Genomic DNA, 23297 nt, shown 5'->3' on the forward strand with positions numbered 1-23297 from the left:
TCGCCCAGCCTTTTGTCTACTCATACCATCGCTTCCTTCAAGGACCTTGTAATGAGGATGAATATTCATGAGTGCTTTCTCTCTCTCTCTCTCTCTCTCTCTCTCTCTCTCTCTCTCTCTGTTCTTTCCCGTCGGCAGTCATTCTTTATATTCATATTCATTATTTCTTATTCTATTATTCTATTACTCGTTCATAAAATGAAACTCATATAAGAAATACAGAATAATATGGCCCATTCTCACTTCTCTCTTTTTTTCTTGTGTAAATTATTTTTTTTTCATTTTCCCTCAACTCTCATTAGGTTTAATTCGTTCTGATTCATTCACCGCTACCGTAACACTTTCAATTGCTTAGTTTCACTTTTACATTTGTTTCGCCCAAATTTTCTGATGCTAACGCTTTCCAAATTGTTTTTATCGTGTTCAATCTCATCTTTAATTTATCAGCTTTCTTACTCGACTTTGGCTGAGTCTTCTCACAGAGGAAGCGATGGATAATCCTCGGAAGGAATGTCTACTGTCCCTAAGTCTCTCTCTCTCTCTCTCTCTCTCTCTCTCTCTCTCTCTCTCTCTCTCTCTCTCTCTCTCTCTCTCTCTCTCTCACGCACACATTATTTACAGCAGTTACCAGAACATCCTGGTGGAAAATTAAAATTAAAAAAGAAAATTTTCCAAATAATCCCAAGTGTCCGACCTAGGTCAAACAGGTTGTATCTTGAACAATACGATTCGCATGTGATGATTTTGCATCTCATGAAATTGGTTGCATCTTTTCCAAGCTGATTCGCACGTGATGGTGAGCGTCTATTCAAATTATTTGCATCTTTTCCAAGCTGATTCGCACGTGATCATGAGCGTCTATTCAAATTGGCTGCATGTTTTCCAAGCTGATTCGCACGTGATGATGAGCGTCTATTCAAATTGGTTGCATCTTTTCCAAGCTGATTTGCACGCGATGATGAGCGTCTATTCAAATTGGTTGCATCTTTTCCAAGCTGATTCGCAAGTGATGGTGAGCGTCTATTCAAATTAGTTGCATCTTTCCCAAGCTGATTCGCACGTGATCATGAGCGTCTATTCAAATTGGTTGCATATTTTCCAAGCTGATTCGCACGTGATGATGAGCGTCTATTCAAATTAGTTGCATCTTTTCCAAGCTGATTCGCAAGTGATGATGAGCGTCTATTCAATTTGGTTGCATCTTTTCCAAGCTGATTCGCAAGTGATGATGAGCGTCTATTCAAATTAGTTGCATCTTTTCCAAGCTGATTCGCAACTGATGATGAGCGTCTATTCAATTTGGTTGCATCTTTTCCAAGCTGATTCGCACGTGATGATGAGCGTCTATTCAAATTGGTTGCATCTTTTCCAAGCTGATTCGCAAGTGATGATGAGCGTCTATTCAAATTAGTTGCATCTTTTCCAAGCTGATTCGCAAGTGATGATGAGCGTCTATTCAAATTAGTTGCATCTTTTTCCAAGCTGATTCGCACGTGATGATGAGCGTCTATTCAAATTGGTTGCATCTTTTCCAAGCTGATTCGCACGTGATGATGAGCGTCTATTCAAATTGGTTGCATCTTTTCCAAGCTGATTCGCACGTGATGATGAGCGTCTATTCAAATTAGTTGCATCTTTCCCAAGCTGATTTGCAAGTGATGATGAGCGTCCATTCAAATTGGTTGCATCTTTTCCAAGCTGATTCGCACGTGATGATGAGCGTCTATTCAAATTAGTTGCATCTTTTCCAAGCTGATTCGCAAGTGATGATGAGCGTCTATTCAAATTGGTTGCATCTTTTCCAAGCTGATTCGCACGTGATGATGAGCGTCTATTCAAATTGGTTGCATCTTTTCCAAGCTGATTCGCAAGTGATGATGAGCGCCTATACAAATTAGTTGCATCTTTTCCAAGCCGATTCGCACGTGATCATGAGCATCTATTCAAATTGGTTGCATCTTTCCCAAGCTGATTCGCACTTGATGATGAGCGTCTATTCAAATTGGTTGCATCTTTTCCAAGCTGATTCGTAAGTGATGATAAGCGTCTATTCAAATTGGTTGCATCTTTTCCAAGCTGATTCGCAAGTGATGATGAGCGTCTATTCAAATTGGTTGCATTTTTTCCAAGCTGATTCGCATGTGATGATGAGCGTCTATTCAAATTGGTTGCATCTTTTCCAAGCTGATTCGCACGTGATGATGAGCGTCTATTCAAATTGGTTGCATCTTTTCCAAGCTGATTCGCAAGTGATGATGAGCGTCTATTCAAACTGTTTGCATCTTTTCCAAGCTGATTCGCAAGTGATGATGAGCGTCTATTCAAATTGGTTGCATCTTTTCCAAGCTGATTCGCAAGTGATGATGAGCGTCTATTCAAACTGTTTGCATCTTTTCCAAACTGATTCGCAAGTGATGATGAGCTTCTAATCAAATTGGTTGCATCTTTTCCAAACTGATTCGCAAGTGATGATGAGCGTCTAATCAAATATGTTGCATCTTTTCCAAGCTGATTCGCAAGTGATGATGTTCGTCTATTCAAATTGATTGCATCTTTTCCAAACTGATTCGCAAGTGATGATGAACGTCTATTCAAATTGGTTGCATCTTTTCCAAGCTGATTCGCAACTGATGATGAGCGTCTATTCAAATTGGTTGCATCTTTTCCAAGCTGATTCGCAAGTGATGATGAGCGTCTATTCAAATTGGTTGCATCTTTTCCAAGCTGATTCGCAAGTAATGATGAGCGTCTAATCAAATATGTTGCATCTTTTCCAAGCTGATTCGCAAGTGATGATAAGCGTCTATTCAAACTGCTTGCATCTTTTCCAAGCTGATTCGCACGTGATGATGTTCGTCTATTCAAATTGGTTGCATCTTTTCCAAACTGATTCGCAAGTGATGATGAACGTCTATTCAAATTGGTTGCATCTTTTCCAAGCTGATTCTCACGTGATGATGAGCGTCTAATCAAATATGTTGCATCTTTTCCAAGCTGATTCGCACGTGATGATGAGCGTCTATTCAAATTGGTTGCATCTTTTCCAAGCTGATTCGTAAGTGATGATGAGCGTCTATTCAAATTGGATGCATCTTTTCCAAGCTGATTCGCACGTGATGATAAGCGTCTATTCAAATTGGTTGCATCTTTTCCAAGCTGATTCGCACGTGATGATGAGCGTCTATTCAAATTGGTTGCATCTTTTCCAAGCTGATTCGCACGTGATGATGAGCGTCTATTCAAATTGGTTGCATCTTTTCCAAGCTGATTCGCACGTGATGATGAGCGTCTATTCAAATTGGTTGCATCTTTATCAAGCTGATTCGCAACTGATGATGAGCGTCTATTCAAATTGGTTGCATCTTTTCCAAGCTGATTTGCAAGTGATGATGAGCTTCTATTCAAATTGGTTGCATCTTTTCCAAGCTGATTCGCAAGTGATGATGAGCGTCTAATCAAATATTCTGCATCTTTTCCAAGCTGATTCGCAAGTGATGATGAGCGTCTATTCAAATTGGTTGCATCTTTTCCAAGCTGATTCGCAAGTGATGATGAGCGTCTAATCAAATATTCTGCATCTTTTCAAGCTGATTGTGATGATGAGCGTCTATTCAAATTGGTTGCATATTTTTCCAATCTGATTCGCAAGTGATGATGAGCGTCTAATCAAATTGTTGCATCTTTTCCAAGCTGATTTGCAAGTGATGATGAGCTTCTAATCAAATAGGTTGCATCTTTTCCAAGCTGATTCGTACGTGATGATGAACGTCTATTCAAATTGGTTGCATCTTTTCCAAGCTGATTCGCACGTGATGATGAGCGTCTATTCAAATTAGTTGCATCTTTTCCAAGCTGATTCGCAAGTGATGATGAGCGTCTATTCAAATTGGTTGCATCTTTTCCAATCTGATTCGCACGTGATCATGAGCGTCTATTCATATTGGTTGCATCTTTTCCAAGCTGATTCGCAAGTGATGATGAGCGTCTATTCAAAATTGTTGCATCTTTAACCAGCTGATTTGCAAGTGATGATGAGCGTCTATTCAAATTGGTTGCATCTTTAACCAGCTGATTTGCAAGTGATGATGAGCGTCTATTCAAATATGTTGCATCTTTTCCAAGTTGATTCGCACGTGATGATGAGCGTCTATTCAAATTGGTTGCATCTTTTCCAAGCTGATTCGTAAGTGATGATGAGCGTCTATTCAAAATGGTTGCATCTTTTCCAAGCTGATTCACAAGTGATGATGACCGTCTATTCAAATTGGTTGCATCTTTTCCAAGCTGATTCGCAAGTGATGATAAGCGTCTATTCAAATTAGTTGCATCTTTTCCAAGCTGATTCACACGTGATGATGAGCGTCTAATCAAATTGGTTGCATCTTTTCCAAGCTGATTCGCAAGTGATGATGAGCGTCTATTCAAATTGGTTGCATCTTTTCCAAGCTGATTCGCACGTGATGATGAGCGTCTAATCAAATTGGTTGCATCTTTTCCAAGCTGATTCGTAAGTGATGATGAGCGTCTATTCAAATTGGTTGCATCTTTTCCAAGCTGATTCGCAAGTGATGATGAGCGTCTATTCAAATTGGATGCATCTTTTCCAAGCTGATTCGCACGTGATGATGAGCGTCTATTCAAATTGGATGCATCTTTTCCAAGCTGATTCGCAAGTGATGATGAGCGTCTATTCAAATTGGTTGCATCTTTTCCAAACTGACAAGTGATGATGAGCGTCTATTCAAATTGGTTGCATCTTTTCCAAGCTGATTGTACGCGATGATGAGCGTCTATTCAAATTGGTTGCATAGCTGATTCCAAGTGATGATGAGCGTCTATTCAAATTAGTTGCATCTTTTCCAAGCTGAGCTGATTCGCACGTGATGATGAGCGTCTAATTAAATTGGTTGCATCTTTTCCAAGCTGATTCGCACGTGATGATGAGCGTCTATTCAAATTGGTTGCATCTTTTCCAATTTGATTCGCAAGTGATGATGAGCGTCCATTCAAACTGATTGCATCTTTTCCAAGCTGATTCGCAAGTGATGATGTTCGTCTATTCAAATTGGTTGGATCTTTAACAAGCCAATTCACAAGAGATGATCTGCATCTATTTGCAAGCGACGAGCTGTGTATCGTCAAATGGTTGTATCTTTGAGTACTAGATTCGCAAGTATGATTTGCGTGTAGTCAGACTGGTTGAATCTTTAACAACTCGACTAGCAAGCAATGATATACGCCTACTCAAAGTGGATGTATCTTAACAACCTGATTTGAAAGTCATAGAATTCCAGAGGAATATTTGAGCTTAAAAAACGCAACTGCGTAATCTGTTGAGTAAAGTGTGTTAAATCAGAACTTCTTGTAAGAAATGAGAGAGGGAGACCGAGAAAGTGCAAACCGGGTGGATCTGAAGCCACAACTGCAAGGACGGTAGTATACACACTATGAAACACTTTGCATTTTTTTTCCTTTGTATCTTATGCCATGCCGCCGAACATGGCATCAAAAGGAGTTTACGCTGTCACACGGGTCCGTCGAATCGTTTGATGCAGGAAACTTCTTTTTTCTTACTTTCAGGACGTCGTCAATATGCATTTAACTACGTTATATACTTAATACTAACCATTCCGTAAATCTGTGTTACTCTTCTTTGGCATGTAACCGACTTCTCGGTTAAAGAGTTAAAACGCTTGAGCAGAAATGTCTACACATCAACCTATATTTGTTAAGCACACAACTCTACAGTCTCAGACACACTGATGTATACTGATGTAGATTAACAGTAGACGCTGAGGCTTCAGCAGAAACAATAGAAGCAGTTACTACACTTTTCGATATATTTATCTAGAGAAATACAAAAGAAACTATGACTTATTCGATAAGTTTACAATTCTATGAACATATGCAAGATGAATAACTTACACAAATCGAATATTAAACAAGCAAATAATTAAAGAACTTATCAAAAAAACGCTACAGCTGGAAGAATGAACCTAACACCTGCTGACCACCATCAGGACAGAATTTCTAACAGAGTGGTTAGACAGAACCCAATGATATCAGCCGTCAGTGGCTAACTACTGTCCTTGCTAATATCTCCAAATTTCTTTTTTTAATTTCTCTTCTCTGTACCATTGATATATGAGTTAGAGGCTGCCAACTCGCAAGAGCCCGTGGTGGCATATGGCCAGCGTCATCTACATCATCATTATTATCATCAAAAGGTTAACGTTCGTTGCAACATCAATGGAAAATTAACCTTGGACCTATGCTTGAAGTTATATTCTCTTCATATGATGTTAAACCTCAGATGCACGCTTGTAAGAAAGTGCCGATGCATCAGTATTGCTCTAGGAGTAAGCGACCATGAAGCATGAACCACCAAAGAAAAGAATACAATAGAGTTCCAGCGAAGACATCATCTTCCAGCGTACAAATCGCCCCGAGCCAGCCAACAAACAGAGCTACAACAAAGAAAAAAAAAAAAGGGCACCGAATACCCATAAACTGCAAGTACAAGCGAGAGCAGCCTCTGGGACTACCAATAATAATTACCTCCAGTGTTATTGTCATGTAAATGACCCTGCTGGATGGAGTTCAATATATTCGGCGCTTCCTGCTGCTAATTTTTAAATGGGTTTCCTCTATTAGGGTTCGTCAGTGTCCTTCATCCCAGTCATTTCTAGATAAAAGGAACCATCAAAGTGTTAGTTGTCCTACCGGGTGGTCGACGCGACATGGCTTACGGTGAAGCTGATGGAAGGAAGAGGGGATGACTTATGTGGGGTGGGGGTAGGGGTGGGGTTGGGGTTGATGAAGAGGATGACTGGGATGACGGAAGGATGGGGGGGGGGAGAGGATGGTGTAGACAGCGACAGAAAAGGAAGAGAGTAATGGGTGAGGTCTTCTATGAATCACTTGGAAGATCACGATAGTGGTGATGATAAAAGAAGACTTCTTTGGTGATAAGGGGTCGCATATCCATATTCCGCATATCTATCTGTCAATTTATCTGTCGCTATCAATCTCAGTTACGTTCGGGCCAGCTGGACTCTCTTTCCACACGCACACACACACGTACACAAACGCACACACACACATACAAACACACATACAATATATATATACAGTATATATATATATATTATAATCATACATATAATTATAATCACTTTAGCACATGATTCATTTATCACACATTACCACAAGTGAAAAATTAAAGACGGGGTGTAGGACCTACACCCCGTCTCTTATTTTTCACCTGTGCTAATGTGTGTATATATATATATATATATATATATATATATATATATATATATATATATATATATATATATATATATATATATATGTATATATATATGTGTGTATATTTATATATATATATAGTGTGTGTATTTTATAGATATGCAAGTGTGCGTAACTATGTTATTCTTTAATCAAATCTTTCTTTCAAATATAATATATATATATATATATATATATATATATATATATATATATATATATATATATATATATATATAGTATATATATATGTGTGTGTGTGTATTTTATGTAGGTATGAATACGTGCGACTGTGTGTTACTATGTTATTCTTTAATCAAATCTTTCTCTCTTTACCTATACCTCTGTCTGTCATAGTATTTTTTTCTTTCTCATTCTTCTTCTTAAATTATCATAATAATCTATTCATCCCAAACACATATTTCGATACCTGAGGGAATCTCTCAGTTTTAAAATTCTATTCCATTAAGACAGGCTAATGGGAGGATTTCCATGGGCCCCTCGAATTCTGCACCCTGTCTAGCCTTCTTTATGTTTGGGCGAGTCGGTAGAGTTTTGGCCTTGCACTCGTTAGGCCCGAGTTCGACTCTCCAGCCGACTAATGAAGAGTTAGAGGAATTTATTTCTGGTGATAGAAATTCATTTCTCGCTATAATGTGGTTCGGATTCCACAATGGGCTATAGGTCCGGTTGCTAAGTAACCAATTGGTTCTTAGCCACGTAAATAAGTCTAATCCTTCGGGCCAGCCCTAGGAGAGCTGTTAATCACCTCAGTGGTCTGGTAAAACTAAGGTATACTTTTTAGCCTTCTTCAAGCAGCGTGTCCCATTAAATACTACTGTTATTTGGAGTACGAAAATCTCCGATAGAAGCTTACAGGCAATATGTACTATTAAGGTATCCATTAACAATATTTGCCTCTGCTTTTGTATTTTCATCAAGCGTTTAAGGAACAGCTAATTTTTCACGAAAACCAAGCCGCAACGATTTAGAAAATTTGTCCTATTCCTTTCATTACATATCCACAGTTCCATCTGCGTCTGTGTAAAATCCCTGAAGAATGGCATATGCACAATCGCGTAAGGAAGCTTATGTATGTATTACTAGATCATGCCCTAAATGATTTGTACACATTTTCTCAAGTGGAGATGATAAGGAATATTTCCCAGTCAATTTCAAATTAGATCTCTCTAAGCCAGTAACACGGTTATTCATCTTCGTCATCGCCTCCACCGGTCATTATTGCCTTCACTGTAATCATGACCGTCGTTAAATGACAGAGCATGTTGCCTGAACTAGCAGCAACAGAGCACAGACGAAAGTGAGGCCAAAATGTATACATTTTATTTTTATGTTAATTTACAATTCTGTAAGTTTGCAATGGCATTACCGATGTTTTAGCTAGTGATGAAATTCTCAATCTATTACTATCGTTTTTATAACCATCAGTGTACATTATTAATTAGTTTTTATTTTTCTCAACAAGCTTTTAGTATCTAAGCATCAGATGTACAGTATAAATCTAGGACCAGTTTCCTCCTAAGCGCTATAAGGAAATTTAAAAAATAAACCCCGTTTCATGAGAAAAGACGACCTGAAGGGCACCCCACTAACGTTATCGCAACGAGAAAAAAAAGTGAAGGGTTAGGCGGGGAAGTCTGAACCTAATCCAAATGGAAGCGATAAGCCCACTTGTTAGAAAAGAAAACATAGGGCTCGGGGAAGACGGAAGATAGGAGAAAATTCCCTTTACTACTCGGTCCGACCATATTCAAGGGCATAAGCAGCAGCTAATGCTGGACCACACTAATTATTTTTTCACCTATTCATTAATCTATTTATTTTGTTTTTGCACAGATGGCTGTCTAGCGACAAGTGGCGAGCTGTAATTTTCTTCCTCCCATCATGGCTCTGACGTTTCGAATTTCAATTCTCTACCTAACATCTAACAAATATTCAAGGTCAGTGCACAGGAAACAATAAAGGATAAACAAAAAGGTTATAAATCTAAACACACTGAGTGAAACACTGATAACCTGGCAGTTAATTCCCATCGTACACTTTCGCAGTTTAAATGCCAAAACGTGTACAACAGCCAAATATCACTTACATGACACGCATAACCTAGAAATGACTTATATATTGCACGCGAGCAGGCACTGCATTAAACAATTAGTAATTAATGAAAATTAACTTGAATTCAAGACAACAAATATCCAGGAAAACCAACAAAATTACTCTTAACATTGACGCTATCATCGCACAACTTTTACCATGTTCTCTAATTGAGGGAAAAACAAAGACTTATTTCTCAGGAAAGTGTATGTAATTGAAGTTATTTTCTTGTCATGCTTGCTTGAAATTATAGAAAATTCATTTACTTACAAATCGTATGTGTCAACTTAAAAGAAACCAGAATATATTAAGGACCTTTACAGTGTTTTATATTAAGGACCTGTACAGTGTTTACCAAAGGCTTTGTATGCACATTTTGTGCACATGTACCGCAACACAGTATTAAATACATGCGCTTGAACACGCATATGCATAGAATCCCCCGAAACAAGACAGACAGACACACACATACATACATATATATGTATATATACATACATATATATATACACACATACGTACATACATACATACATGTACTGTATATATGTATTATATATATATATATATATATATATATATATATATATATATATAAATATATATATATATATATATATATATATATATATATATATATATACTCCAGATATGCAAGCAAAGCAGTTGGGAATCCTATGACAAAGTTTTTTAATATCTTGCATGGGTTAAATATGCCAACTATACGACTAAAAGAATCTCTCTGTGATGTGTGTGTAAGTGTGTATTTCTCTTTATAAATATTCATCCGCTCTTAAAACTTAAATACATGACGAAAGGGTGCACAGAAGGTATGCCCTGATGTTAAATACTCTAGGCCATAGAACAAACCGGTAATTTTAGTTACATGCACAAAGTACAAGCTGTCTGTATGCCTGTCTCCTCGCAAGATGTAATGCATACACGTGTACATACGCCAAGCCACAGGAAGCTATTAGACGATGTAACGGAAGGGGTTTTTACCAATAAGAATATTAATGGCCCCAGGAACGGAGCTGATGTACGATACGTATTATTACTCATTTAAATTGAGCGCTGGCGACGACGTGAGCGATATACTAAGAAGTACAGTCAAGAATCAGCACCCCGCGGCTTCCCCCCTCCCCTGCCCCTCCCGCTCCCTCCCCAACAAGCCCTCTCTTTCTCCTTCTCCCCTCTTCGTAATTAAATGATAAGTGCACATGGCAGCGGTTCTCGACCCAGGCGCTCTTCATCGTCTTCGTTGATAACTAAACCATCGCCTTATCGTTATACGTAAACTAGAAAAGGCCGGCTCCACTAATAGACTGGATGCGCCATCTTGTGAATGTACTGTAAATTCACTCACACATATATACATGAATTTTTGGCACTTACGCGAGATCTTTTTAATTTAACAAATATGAAAGCCACAAATATCGTTTGAAATCGAATTCACTGTCTTGGGAATCCTGCACCTATATGGGGAATTATGAATGATAAGTGCTTCTGTGCCGGTCAGGATTCGAACCATAGCCTCCTTTGAAAACAACGATAGACAGTGACCTCGACCACCCTAGTACTAAGAGAGATATAAGATGTTATAGACTTCACAACGTTCAGAATCGAAGAAGCGTGAAAGAAGTCTCCTAATTTTTGTTTCCTTTTTGCATTTCTTCGTTCTGTGTTGTCCACTTCCACCAACTCTTGAAGGGAGTACTATACCAGCGGAGTATTTACCTACTTTTTTGGATATAAGAGATGACAGAAAATGAACTACTGAAGAATCCTGTGCCTGGTTCTGTGACCAGAGTACCTCAAGGATCTTTCTGCAGAAAAGTTAAGAAACCTCTTGAGCTGGCGAGCATAGGCAAGCCATCCCTCTGCCTCATACAGAGAGCATGAAGCCACACAAGCATTGTAAACAATGAGCTGTGTTTTTACTGTGACCATTTAGTTGAACCAAACTCTCTTCGCCAGGGAGCCAAAACTCACGCTTGCTAACAATTTGGTGAATATTTCTTCACCGAAAAAAAAAGGTCTGAGGAGAGTGTAGAACTAGACAGGACAAGATGATAAATTTATTCATCGTCTTGTCGTCCATGTAAAAATCCCTTTCCTGATCCACTCCTTGATGACTAAGAATAATTTCTGAAGAACAAAAGGTGAGGTCAAAGATTTTGCATACCTGTGATGATTTAATATGAGCAACCTTGGTAAGGATATGCCATCATAAGTAACATCAGCCATTATTAAATCAGGCACCGCAAGAAAAATGGATTTTTGTCATGGCCTGAAACCTCGGATATCAAACAATCCCTCTTCCTTTCTGAAATGCAAACTGACTTCGTCCTCATGACCTTCTAATAAACAGAGGAGGCGACAGCGCACAACCCAGCTCCACGCTACAGGTTACAGCAATTTCTACCGATTCTTCTCCATCATATGTTAGTCTGACATTCAGAGCCTCTTGAAGTAATTTTATAGTTTAAAAGTTTATGTGGACAAAAAGGATTTTTCAGTGTCGGAGAGAGTATGAACAAAGGATTATCATATTTATAAACATAGTACCGACCCTACCACAAAAGAGTTATGGCGCCCCTCCCCTTGTGACACCTGTCAGGTGTGGAGCTTCAGTAACCAATGGTTTATATGTTGGTCTGTATTGTTCCCCCAGCATATATCTCGTGATTTCTACAACTCTGTATCAGTCCTTCGTTAGTAGCTTAAAAATAAAGTCGGAACAAGTTAGGGTCCGCACTCAGTCTCTAATTTTTTTCACCTGTGGTTGTGTGTGTATATATACATACATTATATATATAAATTATATATATACATATATAATACATATATATATATGTGTGTATTGTATACTTTATATATATATATATATATATATATATATATATGTATATATATATATATATATATATATATATATATATATATATATATTATATATATATATACATATATATATATATATAAATATATATATGTATGTGTATTATATATATATATATATTATATATATATACATATATATACACATATATATATATGTATATATACTTTATATATATATATATATATATATATATATATATATATATATATATATATATATATATGATAATTTATACCTGCTGGCTTATGTTTTAGCTCAATGTAATGTTTGGAGATAACATCAAGAGGGAACGCTTATATTAGTTTTCTCATTCTGATACATACTTAAATGCACTTAAGTTCTCATACGCAATCACGTTCCGGCATTCAAAAAAAGCCAAGCGAACAATCATGCAATTCTGCTTGTAGCTTAAGCGCTTACTTTGCTTGCTGTCATATACACCATCCGCCTGAATATTTAAGCCCACGACCCTTTGCGCACGCACAGACAGAGGCAGGATTCGTCTTGCAAGATATTTAAACACCGTTAAAGCAAAGAGGCCATAAAATTCAATGGACCCTGGAAACACAAGAACCGTAAAGCAACACATAACCTTGAAATAGAGCTCCTTTAGTCCAACCGCTTCAATAAATTCTTTGCATATTTATATGTATCGTTTGCCTCAACCCCCTACCAGCAACGCACAAATCTCGCCCCCTTTATAAACGCGCACGCAAATGCACGACGACGGCACGTACGCGTAAATATTCAGTGCTAAACGGAGCAGAGTGCCTTTAGTAATGGCGAAGGGAAGTTTGGGGGGGGGAGGGGGACGACTACAGGTCTTGCAAATAATATTCGGTACGCCCGTCAAAGCAAATAATCCCCGCTTATATCTCAGGCAATTTCTTCTCTTAGGTCTTTCTTTACGGGAAGCGAATCCTAAGGCTCTAAAGGCCGCAATTTTCAGGCAATTTACTTCGCATTAATTCGGTGAAGGCGTTTCGGATGACGTCTTAAAAATGAGGAAAATCATCAAAGTATTTTAATGTATAACTTCATTCATATGGACTTTCCATGCAGGTTTTTTTGTTAAGATATATATCGTGAGGTTTTCCCACATTTCACCAGCGTTTATAAACAGTCTTCAAGTACAGTTTCATGGATGTAAGATGCGGAAGTAATTTTAAGTAATTTTAAACAGAGCATGATTCCAACGTTTTACGATTTTTTAAGAAAGATTTTATATTTTATAAGATCAAACCTGTATTAAAAGTATATATTTCTGGCATCAATGAACACAGTTTTATCACGCCAGTGTATGGAAATCGATCAGTCAATCTTCTTATAAGCTAAGAATACAGGAGTTGATAAAAAAAAACAGATACCATTTTAAATCTCGTTTAAAAGGAAATGTCGAAATTTAAATATATGAAAATAAAACATAAACTGATACCAAAATTAAAACTATAAAAGTATGAAAACGTAAAAGTCAATGACATTGTAAGAATATGAAAATGGAACGATAAAAACATACAAAACATAAAATATAAAAATAAACTATTAATAACATAAAAGTAAGAGAATAGAAATATGCCTAAGAAACAAATAATGTAAAAATTTAACATTAAAAAAGTACGAAAATAAAAAATAAGGAAATAGACAAAGGATAATACAATGAAAAGAGAAAAACAAAAAATTCAGCGTCAACGTATAAAAATAAAGACACCTTCCACCCCTAAAATACAACTTACCTGAATTCAGTTTATTAACCGTAATGAAAAATAATATCTATCAAGTGTTTATTTTTGTATCTTTATTAAAAATAACTATGCCAACGGCTCCAGGTGCAGCTCAGAAAACAAAATTCGAAACACCACTCAGTGAAAAATATATGGTCGTTTGTTGCACAAAATGTGCTACAGCGACAAACACCCCCTGCACTGTTCTTTGCCTGACCTAGCTGTCTTTGCCCTCAACAAAAGACTGCTGCTGTAAACAGTGCGTCGTTTTCTAGTATCAAATTTAATACTACTCAGTTTGCTGGGAGCTTTATCTCTTCTACAACTAAAATGTGGAATAGTTTGCCAAGTGCAGTCGTGGAATCTTCTAATGTTTAAGCGATGAGAAAATTCATTTCTGCTCTCTGCTGACAGTCTCCTAAATTCAGGCGCATAGCTTTTATTTTCTAACCCCTCATATTTATTTATATATCACCTTTTCCTATAACTCGTCTCTCTCTGCAAGCTGATTTCCCTTTGAAGCCCTCTTGGGTTTATCGTCTGTTGACTGTCCATAACGGTTTTCAGTTGAAGAATTAAAGAAAGAAAGTAAGAATGGAAAGTTGCATTGTGAAGCATCACAAGATTTTAAAATACTTAAATATGATGTGCAAGATCCCAGTACATGAAAAAAATAGAAAACTCTTAACGTTATTTTTAGAAAATAAAAAGAAAAACACCAGAGGCATGGTAACAATGAATAAGAAAACCAAGACTAAATAAAGGGAAAAATAATAAACAATAACACTGAAAATTCGCGATTTTTTTATAGATGATGATATGAAGCATAGCACCGGTAAGGGAATCTGTTACAAATGGGTAACCAGTATCTAATATTTAAAAACTGCGCTTGTTTTACGTGCAGAAATTAACTGAAGTCAAATGCTCCAATAAACAAACTTATCATTGCTATGATAAAACCTGAGAAAAACACTGCGATATTCAGAGTTCACACAAAGATGCCTAAAATATCTACAAATAACTTTCATATTAAAGCGTAAAGCAGACGAATGACGACCGTGGAGCCAGTCCAAACCTAGCATCAGTACTATCCTGAACATCACCATCATCATCATCATTATCACCATCATCATAACCGCCATTCATACTCCTTAAAGCTCGACAGATCGAGGCATTTGTCTACGTCAAATCAAAAGCATCGTAACAAGATGTGGAAAAACCACGGGTTAAAAAAGATGTGAAATATTACCTCCACATGCAGTTTTTCCGTAGCGAACAAATGGCTGAGATTATGAGGTCACTCTATCTCGCCAAAGAACCAAGATTAGCCGAGGTTCGCTTTAGGACGTAGCGTGAGGGTGACAGCTAATTTACGACGTCTCTGATTAATACCGGTGGCTAATTCAACTCTCTCGTGTACTAAAAGTTGAAAGATATGACTGCATTGCGGGATTATAGAGGGCATATTACCATATCGGATTAATTTAGTGTGCGCAGAAAGAGAAAAATATAAAAGAAAAATGGGTGCAATATTAGTATTAAATTATTAGGTATCTTACCATTGCTGTTTGTCAGTGGGTTGAAAACGGAAGGAATTAATGTAACCAAGTTCCAGAGACCCCGAATTTCTATATGGCTTTACTCTGGAAAAGGCAATGTAAAATGCTTGATCATACTACAAAATTACTTATTAGCAGTAAAGAAATGCCATCAGACCTTGGTCTTAAAGCTGCAAAAAAAAAAAAAAAAAAAAAAAAAAAAACTCATCCCTCAAGTGCAAGGAAATGATTGTTCGGTAGCAAGAACATATCCTCAGCACGTCAATAGCAGGGGGGGCGCCTCTAGCCCGGCCCCATCCCCAAAAAAAAAGATTGAGAGGATGTATGCACTTCTGCAACCATCACACTTCCATCAACAACATTTTATTGCTCATGCAACAGGGCAAGGAAGACAAAAAAAAAAAAAAAAAATGACGAGGAGAAAAACAAGTTCATTGTCAGCGCCGTTAACCTTCTGCTTCTGCCGAGTGGCTTAATTAGAGCAGGAGTCGTCCTCTTGTGTCATATGCTTACGAGGGATGATGGAGATCTCCCTCGTGGCAATAAAGCAATTAAAATGTCCCTATACATTCATCTTCCTGCCGCCTTTTTTATGCCCTTTTTTTAATGTTGCAACGGCATCCCTGGTGCTTTTTTTTTTCTTTTTTTTATGTAACAGAGCGTAGCTTCCGTCCTCAATTTTTTCGTCTGTCAACAAATTCTCTATTGATTGGTTCACTTTTTATATTGAGGCATTGTTTTAAAATGCTTTATTTTTACTTATTTCTTTACCTACCCTCCTGTTATAACAAGGCTGTGAACCATATAAGCCCACTGACGTAATAATCTCAACTGATACTGCCTGTAGAGAGAGAGAGAGAGAGAGAGAGAGAGAGAGAGAGAGAGAGAGAGAGAGAGAGAGAGAGAGAGAGAGAGAGACCTACCGCTATATTTGCACGCAGCTCATACATATACCACAGTTACTTTAAGACCTTACCTTTCAGCATAGTCGCTGATTGCAATTCTATATGAGACCAATAGATTCATTATACCGCCATGCATCCTCGCTATGAAATACGACATTCCCTTCATCGCCTCAATGGGCGCGTTCAGTTGGACGTAATCACAAGATCTCTGGGTGCGAACGTTCTCTAGGCGAGACTGTCGAACGCCACCCCAATATCCTCCCAGATACAAAACATTTAAATCCTGCTTAGACTTATCTATAATGATCAAACCAGGTGTCATTCCTAACAGCTGGGGGCTTGTGGCTTAGCCCGAATCCCTACATTATGGAAGAAGTATGTCGTTCACGGCTATAAATAAGCAACGCGTAATTATGACCAACAAAATGATGCAATGCTCTGCAAATATCATTTTGGGAGCGTTATTATTATTATCATCATCATCATCCCTTGGACGCCATTTTCTCTCCCTCTCTGCTATTTATGAACACTGGACATCTTTTCTAAAAACAAATAAATAAATAAATATATAAGTAAAAGTGTTTAGAAAATCAATAACTTTTTCATTACTCAAGTATGAATCGGCCCCAACACGTAGGCTAATTTATTTTCGGAAAATAAACTTTTAATAATAACAGTAATAAGTTTCAATCAACCAAGCAACACTTTACCCGACAACAATAAAACAAGGAAAATTGTCTTTAATTCCAGTAACCAATTCGCGAAAGCTTTAATAAAATACTATGAAAAAAGACAGAACAGCGATTAAATGGATATGCAGATATTTGATAGTTTAGAAAAGAATAAACTACATACAAGTTGTGGCTTGTTTTTGTTCGCCCGTGTCAAATAACTCAGGCTTGCAATTCATACGAGCTACGGGCAGTATGAGGGTTATGCCTCTTGGGCATTTCAACATATTTTGAGTCCATTACATTATTAGTTCAATAGCTACAATGAGACGACATGCTAACGGCTAGCGCTCCTGTCAAGGTATTAACCAATGCTATACTACCCCATAAAGGTAGGTGGAAGCGACATCGTTAATAGCAACACGAAAACGTTTTTTTTTTTTTTTTACCAGTAAAAATCCTTTTAATTCCAGAAATAAAACAAATATGTGATGCAAACCCTGGGTTTTTCCACAGAGCCTTTGTAAATTCATTTCTCGCTATAATGTGGTTCGGAATTCCACAATAAGCTGTAGGTCCCGTTGCTAAGTAACCAATTGGTTCTTAGCCACGTAAAATAAGTCTAATCCTTCGGGCCAGCCCTAGGAGAGCTGTTAATCAGCTCAGTGGTCTGGTAAAACTAAGGTATACTTACTTTACTTACCTGTTCGACTTAATATCGCAAACACCTTGAAAACAGTTTTCCTTAATTGTAATGCTCTTAAGAGTTTTTCTTAGGCTTGAGTTGTTCTCCCGAAATTTAACCCAGCCAAAGTTCAATCTCTTATCTGCTTTCAAATCCCGAGTTCATTTTACTTTTGTAGATATATACAGGAGCTATCCTAATGGCATAATAATCCTCTAAAACCACATGAACAACTATAAATTATTTGGACGTTGCTGTCTCTTTGCTTACTTGTATACTAAATTATATTTTACCCTCTCAGTCGTTTTCTTCGAGCGCAGTCTAGAGAAAGGCATTAAACTGTCCCAAAAACGCACTCAGTTGTGCTAAGTACAATGCCCTTCGCACGGCCAGGACTAAAAACTGGCCCGCAAAAAACGAAATAAGCATGAGAGACAGGAATTGGGTACATAGTAATTTATTCCATCTCAAAAGAAGCATATCTATGAAGGCTTCATTTGCAGGGATCAAGAGGAGTTATTTGTGATTTCCTTTGACGTCTACACAAGAATGAACATCAACGCGTGTGGGAGAAGGTTGAAGAGAACCATGGCAGGAAAGAAGGTACTCAAAGAAGGAAAAGAACGAATGATGACAGCAGTAAATCAGGAAAATATTGGTAGCAATTCACAAGCATAACAATGTTCGTATTAGCTTTACAGTAATCACAACTTCACAATGGAAGGGGAATCAAGGAGGTTGCATCACTTAAGTTCATACTCTCACTCAAGAACATAGATGACTCAACATTGGGACTTCAACACATGTATTTCACAAAAGTACATCGACCAAAATTTAAAGTAAAATCCAGTAAGAAGCTTGAAGTTAAACTATCTTGATTCATTTCTCTCTATTTGAAGTAGTTTTATCCTTTGACTGCCTGTTTTAGGTCAGCGTCACACTAAAAAACCATTCCTCTGAAAAGCATCCAATCAAATCTTACTTCAAAACCGCAATATAACAGCCCTCCTCAAGGGCGACCTAAAGAATCAGTTTAAACGTTGACCAGCTTGGAGAAAAAATAAACTCAAGAGAACAAAATATGCGCTCCATAAAGAAAGACAATCATTAAAATCAAATGCATAAAACAAAACGCCATCGCCTCTCCAAAAGACATTCATTAAAATCAAAAGCATAAAACAAAACGCCATCGCCTCTCCAAAAGACATTCATTAAAATCAAAAGCATAAAACAAAACGCCATCGCCTCTCCAAATTTAAGAAAAAAAGGAGCAGACAAATACACCTTAAAAAAAAAAAAAAAAGAAAATCCGCTTTCGCTCAAAACATACCGAAACACAGCGGCTGTCACCTCGCACCCTCTGAGCGCGCCCGGGAAGAGAAGAGAGAGAGATATCCGAGATAAGTCGACCTGGTCAAGCTTAGGTCACCACAATCTCTCGATAACAGAAGTAAAGGCTACGATTCCCGCTTATGGAGAGTGAGGAAGAGGCTGATGACATCAATCTTGATAAGGTTTCATTGTCAACGTATTTGCGGGAAAGGGAAGGATTAAGGGGTATTACTATGTGGATGTCGCCAATCAGCTGTTAACGCTTCTCTTTCTGATACTGTTGTTAGTGCTGCTATATTAATGCTGATACTGCTACTATCACTGCTGCAACCATTACCACTGCTTCTGTTGTTGCATCAACATCTAAGACATGAAAATAATTCAACAGAAGAATATTACACTCAAGGTACGGAATTTCTGTTATTACACCTGATAGTTTTAAACAATGTGTTTAAATTCATCTCTGTCACATAATGCTACATATTTACATCTAGATATGGGCATATATTCATTTGTTGCTGAGAGAGAGAGAGAGAGAGAGAGAGAGAGAGAGAGAGAGAGAGAGAGAGAGGCTCTGTATTCTAGACGTGAAAAATCAATGAAATAATGCCCCACCTTATAATCCAAAATGATGGAAAATACTACACGACAGTACAAATGGCAATAATTCATTAATCTCACACCAAAACACCGATTTCCACAACGGGCATCGTGTACTACACCCGCAGTATATTCGGGGAAGGGGACAGACCAGCAGAGATGTTGGGATGGGGGCGGGGAGGGTAGGCGGTTTGGGAAACGAGTTCAGAGAGGAAGCATAGATCTTGTATAGAGTTGATTAGTCTGTTTTCGACCTTCGATTGAAGGTCTGAAGAGAGAGAGAGAGAGGAGAAGGCTAAGCAGCCAGAGCACGAAATGTTTGCCTGGCCTGCATTTGACGGGTGTTAAGGAGGAAAGGGAATTGTGGTACATCCCGCGGGCATATATAAACATGTGAGAGAGAGAGAGAGAAGAGAGAGAATCCATTCAAAACCGGTCCTAATTTGCACTTCCTGTCTCCTGGCATCCGTAAATGGGGACTTATAAATTGGGATCGTTAATAAAAGACAATCATTATCGTTCTGTTAACTGTGAATACACTGATCGACTGAAGGAGCAATTTTCCCTTGATGTCAGGGATATTATAAGATGTTGGAAGGAACTCTTAATTACATTAGCATAGACTGACGGCTTGTTCCCGGTACACGTTAAACTGGTGTGGGTTCGACTCCAATCAACATTTAGATAACAGAAGAACTTTGGAACATTATCAACGGTTACACTGTGTGTGTTTTGGTAAGTATAAACAACCTTATCACCTACATTACTACTCCGCGTCGGAGCTCAAAAGTGACACGGTTTTACCTCTGACGATGCTAAGAAATAAAACGCGTCTCGAAAACAACTGATGCCAGTCGCGATAAGCAACGAATAACCGCGTAGGCGAATAGTCCGCGTAACGAAGATTGTAATGAGCGAATAAAACCGAATGGTAATTTGCGGTTCGGAGCAAATTTTAATTTTCCCTCTTCGAGAACAAATTACAGACATCTCGTTTAGGAGGAGTTCCGTAGCTCACGTCAAATTACGAAATAATTTGCATCGCGTTCTTATCACGTTTGAAGTGCAATTACTTTTATGAACTTTTTTTATGACGGGTGAGGAGTGAAGTGGTTGGTGTAAAAACGAGGTAAAATCGCTCCTTCGTAGCAAAAAGTTGGAATAACTTATGAGTTCTGGATGGTTTCCACTTCTCCTTCCTTGGTATCCTTCACTTCTGTCAGCAGCCGAGGGACACTATGCGTGTGTACACACAAACACACACGTGTGCATGTTAATCACACTCACGTCCACGCGTACATAGGCTTAAATAATAAAACAAACATCAATTTACTGAACACAGAAATACTCACACGCTCAAAAGCGCGTGCATAAATAATCAAATACTGAACCATATACACTGCATAAATCAGTAAAACAACATATTTACAGTATCTATGGAAATAACCATTCGTTCACAGGCAGTTGCTTACAAAATTAAATAAAAATACATGAAAGCATTATGTACAGTATAGTAGTAAACAAATACAAATTTACATTACACAATGACATACACCTAGAATCACACACACGTACCCTTGAAATTAAATAAAAATACATAAGCATATGTTCTGAAATCTAATACGCAATAATTCACTTAACGTTCTGGCTGATATATCAAAAACATCGGAAATACATCTGGAACTATTATAAGCGACGACTCGCCATCACCCAGAGTCAAGATCAAACTTTGAACTCCACGTGTTTCAAATCAGTCATGTACAAAAAATAACATTCCGAAAGCGAGTTACCTTGAGTTATGTAACCAATACAGTTTCCTAGTTTTATCCACGTTTTTAAAAAAAAATTCTAACGTTACACACACACACACACACACACACACACATATTTATATATATGCACATGCAGAAATAAGAGAGTTGATTGGCGCAATGTCTTTGTGTGTGTGTGTGTGTGTGTGTGTGTGTAGAGGGTGCTCCCACGATTCATCAGGTAAATATGCATTTTGCGGTGACATTATGCTGTTTTTACTTTAAATCACCTCGAGTTAGGGAAAGCGGTTTTATATATATATATATATATATATATATATATATATATATATATATATATATATATATATATATATATATATATATATATATATATATATAAATATATATATATATATATATATATATATATATATATATATATATATATATATATATATATATATATACACACATATGTGTCTATATATATATATATATATATATATATATATATATATATATATATATATATATATATATATACATATATATATGTCTGTGTGTGTGTGTGTAACGTCAGAATTTTTAAAAACGTGACTAAAACTAGGAAACTATATTGGTTACATGACTCAAGGTAAATCGCTTTCGAAATGTCTGATGGAACTGTTCTTACCTCAGTTAACAGTTATTTTTTGTACATGACTAGTTTGAAACACGTGGAGCTCAAAGTTTGATCTTGACTCTGGGTGATGGCGATTCGTCGCTTATAATAATTCCTGATGTATTTCCGATGTTTTTGATATATCACCCGAAACGTTAAGTAAATTATTGCGTATTAGATTTCAGAACATATGCTTATGTATTTTCATTTAATTTCAAACACACACGTATATATATATATATATATATATATATATATATATATATATATATATATATATATATATATATATATATATATATATATATAAATATATATATTATAAGTAAAAACAGCATAATGTCACCGCAAAATGCATATTTACCTGCTGAATCGTGGAAGCACCCTCTACACACACACACACACACACACACACACACACACACTGATTTCTGTATGTGCCTGTGTATACTCTATATATATATATATATATATATATATATATATATATATATATATATATATATATATATATATATATATATATATATATATATACTATATATATATACATATACATATCTATATATTTATATATATATATATATATATATATATATATATATATATATATATATATATATATATATATATATAAAATTTTCAAGATACTTCTTTACAAGATTACAAGATTTATACGAATTTTTAATACGCACGATGACCTCATGACACCTTGATTTCTCGATTTCTTGATACTTTTTGGATGCGTTCGTCCCTACAAAGCCTAAGATCCAAATGAAAAATTTCTTCGATAAATTAAGATAAATTAATAATACATTCATATATATATATATATATATATATTATATATATATATATATATATATATATATATATATTATATATATATATATATATATATATATATATATATATATATATATATATATATAAATATATTCATATATATAAATATACATATACATATACAGTATATGCATACAATTACTTAATTCCTTGAAAAATCTCTGGTAACGCAACGCTTGCTCAACATGAAGCATTTGAAAGTACTAGGAGACTGAATACTGCTTTTGCTTTCAAGCATTCACCTCGGTTTTCT

General features: G+C 36.6%; 1 protein-coding gene across 1 annotated transcript; it reads right to left on the reverse strand.

The window, feature by feature from the left end:
* Positions 1–1929: 1929 nt before the first annotated feature.
* Positions 1930–15177, reverse strand: LOC136826733 (suprabasin-like). The gene is made up of 3 exons (XM_067084137.1): positions 15079–15177; positions 4012–4716; positions 1930–3534 (listed from the first exon to the last, which is right to left on the reverse strand). The coding sequence occupies exons 1-3, from the start codon at positions 15175–15177 to the stop codon at positions 1930–1932; spliced, it is 2409 nt and encodes an 802-aa protein (XP_066940238.1).
* Between the last annotated feature and the right edge of the window lie 8120 nt (positions 15178–23297).

This window comes from Macrobrachium rosenbergii, chromosome 41 (assembly GCF_040412425.1).
Source record: "Macrobrachium rosenbergii isolate ZJJX-2024 chromosome 41, ASM4041242v1, whole genome shotgun sequence".
NCBI classification, from domain to species: Eukaryota; Metazoa; Arthropoda; class Malacostraca; order Decapoda; family Palaemonidae; genus Macrobrachium; species Macrobrachium rosenbergii.